Below are 13,044 nucleotides of genomic sequence, written 5' to 3' on the forward strand. Positions count from 1 at the left end.
AAATAAATTATTTATTTTTTTTTTTTTAATTAATTTTATTTTCACTTTTTTGAAAAAGATTTTTTTAAAATAAAAACGACTGAAATTATATTTTTCAAAGAATTAAATTTAATTTTTTACCAAAATAATTTTTTTTATTTTTTTTTCAAATAAGAGAACAAATTTGCAAAATTACCATAAAAAAATGTTAAAATTCACTTAAAAATAATTTTAAAAAATTTAACTTACCTAAACTTCCAATAATATCCGTAGCTCCTTGAAGTTTTTGAATTTTTTCAACTACAATAACGGCATCTTCGCAATTCGGCAAACAACCACATTCGATAAATTCAATACTCCTATTTGCGGTTTCTCTCCTAAATTCGATGAACATTTGCTCATGCGGAGCTGCACATACTTTCAAGTTCTTTCCAATTACAAACGCGTTTCGGTTTCTTCACAAAAACTCCCTTATTCGGTATGAAATGCGGAATGCAACCACATTTTTCCATCAGCAGCTTCCATCGACATTCCGCCAAACAAAGTCGCTTTGTGTAAACGGGAAAATGCTGCAAATTACTTTCGTTGTGAAAGCGACACTTGCGCTGAATGACCCACGTATTTTCCTGCAAATGCGGCTCGGCGAGCATTTCCGTGGAAAAAGTCTCAAACTCCAAGGTGTCTGGCGTCGTTCCCATGCTTTTCGCCACATTCATTACCTCGAACGGACTATGCAGGTAGATGGTAATTAGTTTTTGGAATCCATTAAAATTGTATGTCAAATGTCCGTCAAAGAGATTTCCGTATTTGACAATTTTAATGCGATCCACGTCGTAGTAATACCGTTCCATGTCCGGAAATTGGTTCGACAGGAGGAAACTGTGTGCGCGAAAATAAATTTTACGAATTTGACATTCTAAATAATTCAAATTCTGACGTGAATACGTACCTCGTTGACATGTTGGCAGAGACATAACTATTTGTCGTGTAGCAAATTCCGAATTCTGTCAAGGTACGAACGACTGAAATGGGCTCCAAATCGTTGATGTTTTTGATTTTTCTGTCGAAATTGTCTTCTTGACTCAAATCCTCGGTTAATTTTGCAATTATTTTCATGTACAGGTTGGGAGTTATCTTCAGTTGTTCCAATATTTCCTAAAAAAATATTTTTAAAATTAATTATTTTGATTTTTCTTAAAAAATTTTTATTTTAAAAATTAAAAATAAAATTTTAAAAAATAATTAAATAAAAATAAATTTTATATTAATTTTTAAACTTTTAATTTATTTTTTTAAAAATATTTTTAATTTTTTAATAAAATTAAAAAAATTTTTTAAATTAAATAAAATTAATTTAAATTAATTAATTAATTAATTTCAAAAATAAATTTGAAAATTTTCATTTAAAAAAAAAGAAAATTTACTTACATCAACTTTTGTGAAATTTTTGATATTTTTAAATGTTGCATAAGTAGCATTTGCCATCGATTCCAAAAAATCATATAAATCATCTTGATACTCATCTTCTATTTTATTATTTTTCGCATAAATATTAAAAAGTCGTCTACTAATCCGTTCATAATTCGGACAAATAGTCAAAGCAGGCATTGATGTATTCCACGAATAATGATCTCGACGAATTGACAAAACGACACTTTTATTAAGATATTGTTCCCATGTTTGCAGACCAACCCAAATTCCGAAACAGAGACACAGGAAAATATTTGTCAACCAAAAAATTCTAAAAAAAAATTAAAAATAAAAAAAATTTTTAAAAAAAAAAATTAATTTTTTTTTAAATTAAAAAAAATTTTTTAAATAAAATAAATTTAAAAATTTATTTTTTGAAGAAAAAATTTTTTTTTAAATTAAAATTAATATTTTTTTTTTAATTTTTAAAAATAATTAAATTTTAAAATATTTTTAATTTTTTAAAATCAAATAAAATAATTTTAATTTTTGTAATAAAATAATTTTTAAAATTAAATAAAATTTTTTAAAATAAAAAATTAATTAAAATTTTTTTTAATTCTATTTTTTATTAAATAAAAATTAAATTATTTTTTTTTTTAAATTAAAAACTTACTTTTCCACAGTATGTAGCTCACTTTTCCCGAAATAATGCGTTCCATGCACAACTTCCATGTCGTAAAATTCTTTCATGAATTCCCGTCGTGCCGTTTTATCCTTCAACGGGATCCACCATCGCCTTGAAATGGAAACTGCGGTTTTCCTTTGATGCATGTCGACGACCGACGCCAAAATGAATCACTGCAAATGTCCCGATTTTGTCCTTGCACCGACACTTTGAAGTTGTCCGATGAAATTAACTCTTAATTGAATTAATTACGGGTTTTATAACAGCGCGTGCTTCAAATTAAACGCGAGTTGAGTTCACACTCTCGACAATAATAATAACCGAAGGCCATTCCATTGAATTGATAATTAATTCAAAATTAATTGTTTTGCGTGAATTTATGAGGAAAATGCCGCCGCGAAATTAAATCACGAATGAAAATTTATCGTTAGTTTTGATGTTTTAGTCGATAGAACATGAATTCCTTTTCAAGGTCATTTTAAGGTCAAACCATTAAAATATTTAATTTCGAGCAGCGACACATTAAACGACCATTTCCCCTTCGTTGCTCGCCTTTATCTCTCCCATAAATCGTCAATAACTTACAAAATTCACCCCAAATATTTTTTTTATTTATCATTCACATATTTTTTTTTATTTTATTAATTATACACACATCTAATTGCAGCAACGACGAAAAAAAATTACCTTTCCTTGACGTCAAATTAGGTAAACAACCACACGGTTCGCATCGTGAGCATTGCCAATATCACGTCGCCGGCGTTGTATGCCAAAGGAACATTAAAACTTTGTGTAATTTGAGTAACAATGCACCAAAAGGAGGAAAAATGCCTGTTTCGCGACAATTTTACCGCTCTCGCGCGCGCACCGCTATCTGTAACAGCGCTCAAAAACGCGATCTTGAGCGTGTTTCCGATGCCGTTGCTGCGATGAAAAAACAATAACAGGAGGAAAACAGCACAATTAGGTCGTTTTTGCTATAAAATTAGTACGCGGCATGTTTGTTCTGTTAGAAAAATACGAGAAAAAGCGCAAAAAGTACCAAAGAAAAAATACCCAAGTATGAATTATTAAGTTTAACTGTACCATTAAAAGCATCTGTTACCATACAATTAACTTCAAAAAATATATTTTTAGTGATATTTGTTGTTTTTCTTTCGTTCCTGCTGTTTGGATGGTGCCAGGTTTCTAATTAAAGCGTTACTTTTTTTTATTTTTTCGTTTTTTTTCGAGGCCTATAGAGTGCGATAATAATAAATTACAATACAAATTACTATTAAAGGCATTATGACACGACGACGACCTAATCATGAAAATTGGAAAATTTACCTTTCGCCCACGTGTGTGTGTGTGAGAAAGAACACCATCGACGACGACGGAAGTTTATTTAAGGATAACGATGATGATGATTATGATTTGTGAACACAGTGAAATTCAATTATTGTTTTTTTGGTTAAGTGAATTTCCTGTTTGCACGCGTTCCGTGAATGATGAGTTTTTGTTTTAATGGAAAAAAGTGCGTTGAAAAAATTAAAGTTTGAGTCAAACAAGGTCAAAATTTGACTTTTACTATGAAATAATTTTTTTTTTCGATTTTTTGACTTTTGTTGATTTTTCATTTAATTTTATTCGATTTTTTATTTATTTAATTTTAATTAATTTTTTTTTTTATGATTTCTGTTGAATTTTTCATGAAATTAAGAAAAATATTGTAGGTACTTAAAAATTAAATTAATTTTTTATTAAGAGAAAACAATTTTTTAAATTTTTAACTTTTAATTATTTTTTTTTATTTTAATTGTATTTTTAAATTGACACAAAAATTATTTAAAATAAAAATTAAAAGTACAAAATTTTTGAAATTTAAAAGTTAATTAATTTATTTGAAACAAAAAAATGTTAAGAGAACGAATTTAATTTAATTTTTAAATTCTCTTAGCATTATGTAGATTACGGTATATTTAAAAATTAAATTAAATTAAATAATTTTTTAAAATAACTTTTAATTAAAATATTTAATAATTTTCTTAAATATTTAAAAATTTTTTTAATAAAAATTAAATTTTAAAAAATTATTTAATTCAATTTTGTATCATTAAAAAAAATATTTTAAGCCTTTTTTATTAAATTTTAAAATTGAATTTAAAAAAAATATATTTATTAAAAAATAAAACAATTAAAATTGAATTATTTTTTAAAAAATTTAAAATTCTTATTTTATAAAATTTTTGTTTATAATATTTTTAATTTTTTTTTTTCAATTTAAAATTTTTAAAATTAAATTTAAATCTAAATATTTAAAAAAAATAAATTTTTTAAAGAAAATTTATTTTTTCGCTAAAAAATTTGCCATTGTTAATTTTTAACAGAGTAAAACATCAAAATTGAATTTTTAAATAAAATAAATGTTCTTCAATATAAAGAAAATTTCCTTTCCAAAAAGCAAATTTTCTTGTTAATTTTCTCGAACAAATGCGAATCACAATTTTCTTACGAGGCACTAATTCACAGTCTTTCCTGTGCGGTAATGACTTTTCGTTGTAAATATTTTGTTTCATTTTACTTTATTTTCCGTTTTATTATTTATTGAAAATTTTTTTGTTCGTCAATGTCTCGTCTGGCTTTTATTACAATTTATGAAGAAAAATTGTCAAACATCGTCTAAAATTACTTTCGAAGGATTTCTTGTCCGACAATTTTTTTCTTCTTCTTCTTCTCTTTTCATCGTTCGTTATTTTTTGAGGCTTCAGAGATGAAGTGAGATGATGACGAGAATTTTTTTAATTGAATATTTTTAAATGGCTTCCGTCGTTTGTTGATGTTTATTTGCTTGCCAACATCACTCAGCCACTTTTTTTTGTTGTTGATGAAAAGAATTATGGAAAAACTTTTTTCATCAAGAAAAATTAAAGAAAAAAATAAAATGCACGTGATGCTGAGAATTCGTCGTCGCATAAGTTTGAAAGGAATTTTTCACCGGAAAAATGATACGGCGACAATTCAATCGATGATATAATGCTATTTATCATCTTGGGCGCCCGTCACATCCATGACATTCAACGCGCCTTATCGGCTTGTAACAGAAAATTACAATTTTATTTGTAAACATTAGCGTTGCATGTACAGATCGGGAAATTTTACGTCCACTCAACCTTTTATTTATTTGTCTAAGGCAAATATTGACAGTCGTGTGCTTCAGTTATGCGACGAACACGTGTGTACGAAGAATTTTATTACTAATTAGCCTTTTTAGCTACCGCTTCTCTATTGATGACACCCAATTATTGTACGACAGTGTGAGGTAAATTCCATAAAATATTAAAAATTTTGTGATGAAAGGTCTGTCTGTAAAGAAAAATAATTAATGATATTAAAAAATATTAAATTTAATTTTTATTATTAAAATATTTATTTAAATAATTTTTATTTTAAAAATAAAATCTAAATAATAAAAATAAAAAATATTTTAATTTGAAAAAATAAATTAAAATTAATTAAATACTTTTTTTTATAATTTTTATTTAATTTAATTAAATTTAAAAAAATTAATTTAAAAAATAAATTAAAATTTATTAAATAACATTTTAATTAAATAAAAAAATTAAAATAACAAAAAATAATTTAAAATTATTATTCATTTAATTTTCTTTAAATTACAATTTTTTAAAATTATTTTTAGAAAATTATAAAAATTAGCAATGCAAGTTTGTAATGACACCTGCTTCAAACAAATGGCGAGACAAAAATAATTTAAAAATAGAAAATAAATAAAAACTAAAAATAGAATAGAATCAGCTGACTGCCAAGATATTATTTAAAAAGTTCAGGTGTCGCGGATATTTTTATCAGAAAAAAAGATCCGCATTCATTCATTAATTTGTTCACGGATTAAAATTAAAAAAAGCGCTTTTATGAAATTGAAACTGAAATTATTTCAAATTTCTTATCAATAAATTCACTATTTATTTTTGCACTTTTTATGCACTTTCAATATTTACAAATAACGCGATAAACGTAATTTTTAATTTTGACACAATGATCTACTCAATATTTAAAGGCGAGCACAATAAACAAATCCAACGTAGTCGATCTATCTATTTTGAATCGTTCAGACGTGATAACAGCCAAAAATTGCATCAAAAATTTAAATTTATTTTCGAAAAAAGGGACTGATAAAATAATATTCGCGTGAATGAATCAAAGCAAATGAATCCCGCTGAACTGAACTATCAAGTTGTTGGAACGTCAGATCATAACCAAAAACGAAATAATATGGAGCCGACAAAGAAATGGCGTCAATTTATGGTCGGAATCATAGGTACGAGCTCCGAGTGAAAATAAAATTATTAAATTAAAATAAAAATAAAAAAAGTGACAAAAATAATTGTGATAAGACAATGAATGACGGGTCATGTCAATTAAAATTTATAATGTGTGTCATAAATCAGTGCGAGAGATTTCATTAAATGAAATATTTATTTATGATTTTAATTAATCGTTAGCTGACAAACTTGATTTAGATTATCAAAATAATATATGTGAAAGTATAGTTACACTCGAAACATTTAAAATTTATAGGAATTTGAGATTTAATTCGAAAGAGTGAATTCTGTTAAATAAAATATTTTAAAAAATGACAAAAAAAAAATATAAAAAAATAATAATAAATTAAATTATTTTTAAAAATATTAAAAAATTAATTAATTTAATTTTAAAATAATAAAAAATAATAAAATAATTATTTAAAATTAAAAAAAAGTGACACAAAAAATTATTTTAACGAAATTTAAAATTTTTGAGGATTTTAAACTCAATAAAAATGTCAAAAATGATACAAAAAAATATTAAAAATTTTCTTACAAAAGAGGAAAATTTTTCATAATTGCAATTTTTATAAATTTATGTAAATGTTTTGTTTTAAAAATTTGTATTTCTGAAAAATTTTATAATTAAATCTTTAAAATAATTGAAAATAAATTGATTAGAATAGAACAAACATAAATTTAAAAATTGCAATTTTTTTATACCTAATGTTTTATAGAATTTTTTAAAAAATTAATTTGTTTTAAATTTTGCACAGAATTTTCAATAGCTTTTCACATTTTTTTTTTAAATTTAATTTTATTTTTATTTATAAAATTTATAAATTTTTTTAAAATTTTATTGAAATTAATTTAATTTAATTTAATTAAAATAAAAAAAAATATTAAATAATTTAAAATAAAATTAACTTTTAATTAAATTAAAATTTAATAATTTAAAATATTTTGCTGAAAAATTTTTTTTTGAAATTTTTACTCACATTTTTTTATTTATTTTTTTCAGTAAATCTCTCTGCTGCAGCTGTAGGCACATGTCTTGGATGGACAGCTCCCGTAAATCCAAAACTGAATGACGCAAGTCTCAAAGATTCTCCGCTTGATGCTGTTCCCACAGTCGACGAAGCCTCCTGGATCGGTTCTTTGGTAGCTCTCGGCGCTGTCATCGGTAAGCAAATAAACAATTTTCTTGAGTTTTCAACGTCATCCATGTAATAACTACTTAATGCATTTGCTTTGTAAACAAATATTTATCATTTGAAGTGACTATTTGCACTAAATTACTCAATGTCAGTTACATCACACTTATCAAAACAAAAATTTCCTTTTTGCAGGTCCCTTAATTGGCGGTCCAATGGCGAATGTGGTTGGGCGAAAATGGACTTTGCTCTTCAGCTCGTTGTTATTTGCCGTGCCCTATGCCACGCTGATTTTCGCAAAAACTGTTCTCGTGATTTGCATTGCGCGGTTCATTCAGGGTTTGGGAGTTGGCTTCGTCATGTGCGTTGTCCCGATGTATATGGGCGAAATTTCGTCGGATGAGGTGCGTGGCGCCATGGGATCTTTTATGCAACTTTTCATTGTGACCGGAATTTTGTACGTTTATTGCGTTGGTCCGTACGTCAGTTATGTGGCATTGCAATGGGCTTGTTTGGCAATTCCCGTTGCTTTTGCTGTGGGATTTTTCTTTATGCCCGAAAGTCCCGCTTATTACATCCAAAAAGGAAATCGAGAGAGCGCTGTGAATTCTTTAGTATTTTTGCGCGGGAAATCAAAGGAAGGCGTGCAAGATGAAATGTCAATCATTCAAACGTCAGTCGAGGAAGCGTTGAAAAACAAAGGATCTGTGTTGGATGTCTTCCAAAATAAAGCTTGTTTGAAGGCGTTGATCATCAGCGGAGGTTTAGTCTCTTTTCAACAGCTGTCCGGTATCAATGCCGTCTTGTTCTACAGCACAGACATCTTCATTAAGGCTTCCGGCGGGTCTGGCGGAGGAATGGATCCCTCCGTTTCGACAATTTTGGTTGGCGCTGTCATGGTTTTGTCTTCCGGAACAACTCCTTTGATCGTCGATCGGTTAGGAAGAAAAATTATTTTGCTTTTTTCAGCAGTTGGCATGGCAATTTCTTTGGTAAGAACAGAAAAATTTAAATTTAAAAAAAAAATTAAAATCTATTTCAAATTTTTTTGTCGCAAAATAATTTAATTTCTAAAAAAATTTTTTTTAATTATTTTTTTTTTTTAAATAAAATACTGAAGTTAAAAAATTTTTAACACTAATTTTTTAAAGAAATAAAAAAAAATCAAAGTTTTTTGAAAAATGTTTTCAGTTGCGAAAATTATTTAGAAGAAAACCTATTAAAAAATTTCATATACCTAATTTAAAAAAAAAAATAAAATAATTTAAAATTAAAAAAAAAAAATAATTAATTAATAATTATTTTTTTTTTTTTGAAATAAGGCCGCTCCAAATTTTTTTTGAACTTTTTGTCCCATGCATCATTTCAAAAGTCGAAAATCCAATGGGGCAAAATAAAAAAAAAAGTTGAAAACTTCATCAAAATTAACCGTTTTTTGGTCTTTTTTCATATTTTTTCAAGGAATTTCACAAAATTTTTTTATAAAATTTTCAATTTTTAAGAATTTTTTGTATTGTAAATCGTATTTTAACGTAAACTTTCTTCGTTACATTTTTTTCAAAAAAATTATTTTTTAAAATTTTTGAAAGTTTTTTTAAAAATTTTTTTTGATTCAATTTTTAACTTGAAATACTCTGAGATAAATTTTAAATTATCAAATCTCAATGTAGATACCATAAAATCAACTAAAATATTAAAATGTTAAAATTTTATCATTTTATATGAAACAGTATTTCAATTTTTTTTTTATTTTGCCGCCCCCCCCATTTTGAAAACAAGTTTTTGGGACAAAAAGTTCGAAATAAATTTGGAGCGGCCTAATTATTAATAATAATTAATTAATAATTTTAATTTATTTTTTTTTCAATTTTTAATTAATAATTTAATTATTTTTTGATTGATTAATTTTAATTTAATTAAAATTAATTTTGAATTTTTATTCATTAAATTTAGTTCATTTAAAAACTAAAAAAATATTTAAATTTTTAATCTCAAAAATTATGAAAAAAGCTTAAAAATTAAAAAAATTAGTTAAAACATTTTTTTTAAAATTTTTCTCTTTAAAAATTTGACTTGAAAAAGTTGAAAATATATTAAAAAAAATTAAAATTAAAAAAAAACTCACATAAAATTTATATTTTCAGTTCTTCCTCGGTCTCTTCTTCCTCCTGGATCACAACAAAGCAGAAATCGTGTCTTCCATCTCATGGCTGCCCGTTGTCTCTCTCATCGTTTTCGTCTTCGTTTACTGCGTTGGCTTTGGATCTTTGCCATGGGCCGTTCTCGGAGAGATGTTTTCGCCCGAAGTCAAGTCCAATGCATCTTCCATCGTGGCAACAACTTGTTGGATCCTCGGTTTTCTCGTCACAAAGTACTTTAGTGCGCTCGACGAAGCTCTCGGTACACACTGGTCATTTTGGATTTTTGCCATTTTCTGTGTCGTCGCCTTCTTCTTCGTGACAACAATTATGTTCGAGACAAAGGGACTCACATTGCAACAAATTCAAGATAGATTGAACGGAATTTAAATTTTTTTTTATCAGTTTTTCATTCAATTTCGGTATTTTACCCTCGTTTCGTTCGTTATCTTCGCTCCCTCCGCTGCTGTCTCCTTTTGATAGAGCGAAGCGATAGAAGTTTCAAAAGTTTTTAACAAGATAAATTTCGAATTATGTGAACAAAGTTAAAAATACATGTAGAACTTTTACATAGCTTATAAGTATTTGTTTGTAAAATATTTTTTTTTGTGCGAGACGATAATAAAAGAAAAATTGTTCAAAGTATGTTTTTTTTTGTTTTCACGAAAGATTTTCCACTTTGAGGGGATTTATGAGTTGATTGAATAAAAATTGAAAAATTGAACTCTTCTCAACTTTTTTTTCTGCAAATATTATTGAATTTTCCATTTTACCTCGAAATTCACTTTTGAACGATTTTTTAACAAATAAAATGCCGATATTTGCATTTCCTTGCGCCATTTAATTAACAAAGACTTCGATTGCCTTTGAACAGTGGCAAACTTTATCTTATCTCGCAATTCACTCGATCGGAAGTAAATTTTATTCAATTACATAATGTGCAATCGGGACAAAGAGCTTTCGAATGCATTGCAGCTCTTTAATGGAATAATAATTAAATGTTACATCAGATAACGCATGACTTTCGTTTAATTAAGATGGAAGCACGACGGAGCAATTATCGGCAATTTGTTGTCGGAACAATCGGTGAGTTTGGGTTTCCATTAATTATTTTTGTTAAAAAATTGATTTTTTGCAGTAAATCTCTCAAGTATGGGGTTTGGGGTGTGTCTTGGATGGACAGCGCCTGTTTTGCCAAAGTTAGCTGATCCAGAGATGAAAGATTCGCCTTTAGATGTGGTTCCGACGGATGAAGAAGCGTCTTGGATTGGGTCGATTTTGGCAATTGGAGCGATTATAAGTAAGATTTTTTTTAAATTTTATTAATTTTTTTTTTAAATTATGCCTAAAAAAAGAAAAAAATATTAAAATTTTTTAATGAACAAAAAATAAGGCAAGGTTTTACATTATTTTGGATTAAAAAATTATTAGTTTTTAAATTTTTTTTTCATAGTTGATAATTTTTTTTCAATTTAATATAAAATCAAAAATTAATTAAAAATTAATTAAAATAAAAAATTAAATTAAAAATTAATTAAAATAAAAAATTTAAATAAAAATTAATTAAAATAAAAAATTTAATTTAAAATTAATTAAATTAAAAAAATTGAAAAAAGTAAAATTTATTTTAAGAAATCAAAAATTAAATTTAAATTTTGTATCAAAAAAATTTTTTTTATGTTTTGAAGTATTAACTCAACTAAAAAAATATTTTTTGAACATTTTCAAGGGCATTTTTCCTTAAAATAACATAAAATATCGTTAAAATTACTTTAAAGCTCAAACTTTACCAAAAATATGCCAAAATTTAACTTTCAATACCTTTTAAAGAAAGCTATTCAAAATTTATAGTCAAATTTTCTCTCATAGGTCCCTTGGTTGCTGGACCATTAGCTGACATTATTGGTCGAAAATGGACTTTATTGCACAGTTCTTCATTTTTTATCGCTTCTTTCGTAATTTTACTGACAACGGGTACTGTAACTTGGATGTACATCGCTCGTTTTCTTCAAGGATTGGGAATTGGCTTCGTAATTACCGTTCAACCGATTTACATTGGAGAAATTTCCACAGATGACGTTCGAGGAGCTTTGGGATCTTTTATGCAACTTTTGATCGTTGGTCAGTATTTCTATATTTTTTCAAATTTTCTACAAAAAATAATTTTAAAAAATTTAGTTGGAGTACTTTACGTCGACGTTATTGGTCCTTACGTCAGTTACAATGCACTTCAATGGGCTTGTTTGGCAGTTCCGATAGCTTTTGTGGTTTTATTCGCTAAAATGCCCGAAACTCCCGCTTATTACTTGAAAAAGGGGAATAAAGAAGCTGCTCTTGCGTCGTTAAGATTTTTGCGAAGCAATTCTGAGGAAGAAATTCAAAATGAATTAAAAATTATTCAAAAAAGTGTTGAAGACTCACAAAAAACCAAAGGATCTGTCTTTGATATTTTCAAGAAAAAAGCTTCTTTGAGAGCGATTATCATCAGTTCAGGTCTTATCGCCTTCCAACAACTTTCTGGCACAAATGCGATTTTATTTTACAGCACAAGTATCTTCATTCAAGCCGCTGGAGGAGCTGAAAATGCTTTAGATCCAAATTTATCAACAATTATTGTGAGTGTTGTGAGTTTAATTGGAGCTGCAGTTACCCCTTTGATCGCCGATCGCTTGGGCAGGAAAATTATTTTGCTTTTTTCGGCAGCTGGAATGGCTATTTCGTTAGTAAGTTCTTTAAAAAATTTTTTTTCTTTTAAAATTTAAAAAAAAATATTTTTTTAGATTTTTCTCGGGCTCTATTTCTATCTTGACGCGCAAGGATCACAATTTAAGGATCTCGTGAAGGCTCTTTCTTGGCTTCCAGTGACCTCTGTGATCTTTTATGTCTTTGTTTATTGCGTTGGATTCGGTTCCGTGCCATGGGCAGTTCATGGAGAGATTTTTTCGCCTGAAGTCAAATCCACAGCATCCACAATTGTCGCAATGACGAACTGGATTCTTGGTTTTTTGGTTGCTAAATATTTTGTTAATATCGATGTTGCATTAGGAACTCATTGGTCATTCTGGATTTTTGCGATTTTTTGTATAATTGCGTACTTTTTCACGCAATTTTTGTTGTTTGAGACGAAAGGATTGACTTTGCAACAGATTCAAGATAAATTGAATGGAAAATAAATTAAAAAATTAAAAATTTAAAATTAAAAAATTAAATTAAAAAATTTTTAAAATGAATTAAAATTAAACTTAAAATAATTAAAAATTTAATTTTTTAAAATTAATTTTAAATCAAAATAAATAAAAATAAATTAAATTAAATTAAATTTAATTTAATTTAATCAATTAATTTTAATTTAAATCAAAATAAATAAAAAT

At 26.6% G+C, this 13,044-nt stretch overlaps 3 protein-coding genes across 3 annotated transcripts; 2 read left to right on the forward strand and 1 right to left on the reverse strand.

Annotated features, from left to right (window-relative positions):
• Positions 1–377: 377 nt before the first annotated feature.
• LOC134837197 (uncharacterized) lies at positions 378–2,223 on the reverse strand. Its single transcript, XM_063852563.1, has 4 exons — positions 2,066–2,223; positions 1,408–1,720; positions 929–1,134; positions 378–858 (listed from the first exon to the last, which is right to left on the reverse strand). The coding sequence occupies exons 1-4, from the start codon at positions 2,221–2,223 to the stop codon at positions 378–380; spliced, it is 1,158 nt and encodes a 385-aa protein (XP_063708633.1).
• Positions 2,224–6,149: 3,926 nt separating this feature from the next.
• Positions 6,150–10,312, forward strand: LOC134838457 (facilitated trehalose transporter Tret1-like). Its single transcript, XM_063853990.1, has 4 exons — positions 6,150–6,395; positions 7,403–7,564; positions 7,731–8,527; positions 9,680–10,312. The coding sequence occupies exons 1-4, from the start codon at positions 6,284–6,286 to the stop codon at positions 10,061–10,063; spliced, it is 1,455 nt and encodes a 484-aa protein (XP_063710060.1). The 5' UTR covers positions 6,150–6,283; the 3' UTR covers positions 10,064–10,312.
• Positions 10,313–10,710: 398 nt separating this feature from the next.
• Positions 10,711–12,867, forward strand: LOC134837199 (facilitated trehalose transporter Tret1-2 homolog). Its single transcript, XM_063852565.1, is given in 5 exon segments — positions 10,711–10,759; positions 10,812–10,973; positions 11,543–11,794; positions 11,852–12,396; positions 12,454–12,867. Coding segments are annotated over 5 exon segments (1,422 nt in total).
• Positions 12,868–13,044: the final 177 nt, after the last annotated feature.

This window comes from Culicoides brevitarsis, chromosome 1 (assembly GCF_036172545.1).
Source record: "Culicoides brevitarsis isolate CSIRO-B50_1 chromosome 1, AGI_CSIRO_Cbre_v1, whole genome shotgun sequence".
NCBI classification, from domain to species: Eukaryota; Metazoa; Arthropoda; class Insecta; order Diptera; family Ceratopogonidae; genus Culicoides; species Culicoides brevitarsis.

Coding starts and splice junctions, on each gene's coding strand:
- LOC134837197 (XM_063852563.1), bottom strand. CDS start 2,223: ATGCATCAAAGGAAAACCGCAGTTTCCATTTCAAGGCGATGGTGGATC. Junction 1,135..1,407: donor AAAATTTCACAAAAGTTGAT/GTAAGTAAATTT, acceptor ATATTTTTTTAG/GAAATATTGGAACAACTGAA. Junction 859..928: donor TCTGCCAACATGTCAACGAG/GTACGTATTCAC, acceptor TCGCGCACACAG/TTTCCTCCTGTCGAACCAAT.
- LOC134838457 (XM_063853990.1), top strand. CDS start 6,284: ATGAATCCCGCTGAACTGAACTATCAAGTTGTTGGAACGTCAGATCAT. Junction 6,396..7,402: donor ATTTATGGTCGGAATCATAG/GTACGAGCTCCG, acceptor TATTTTTTTCAG/TAAATCTCTCTGCTGCAGCT. Junction 7,565..7,730: donor AGCTCTCGGCGCTGTCATCG/GTAAGCAAATAA, acceptor TCCTTTTTGCAG/GTCCCTTAATTGGCGGTCCA.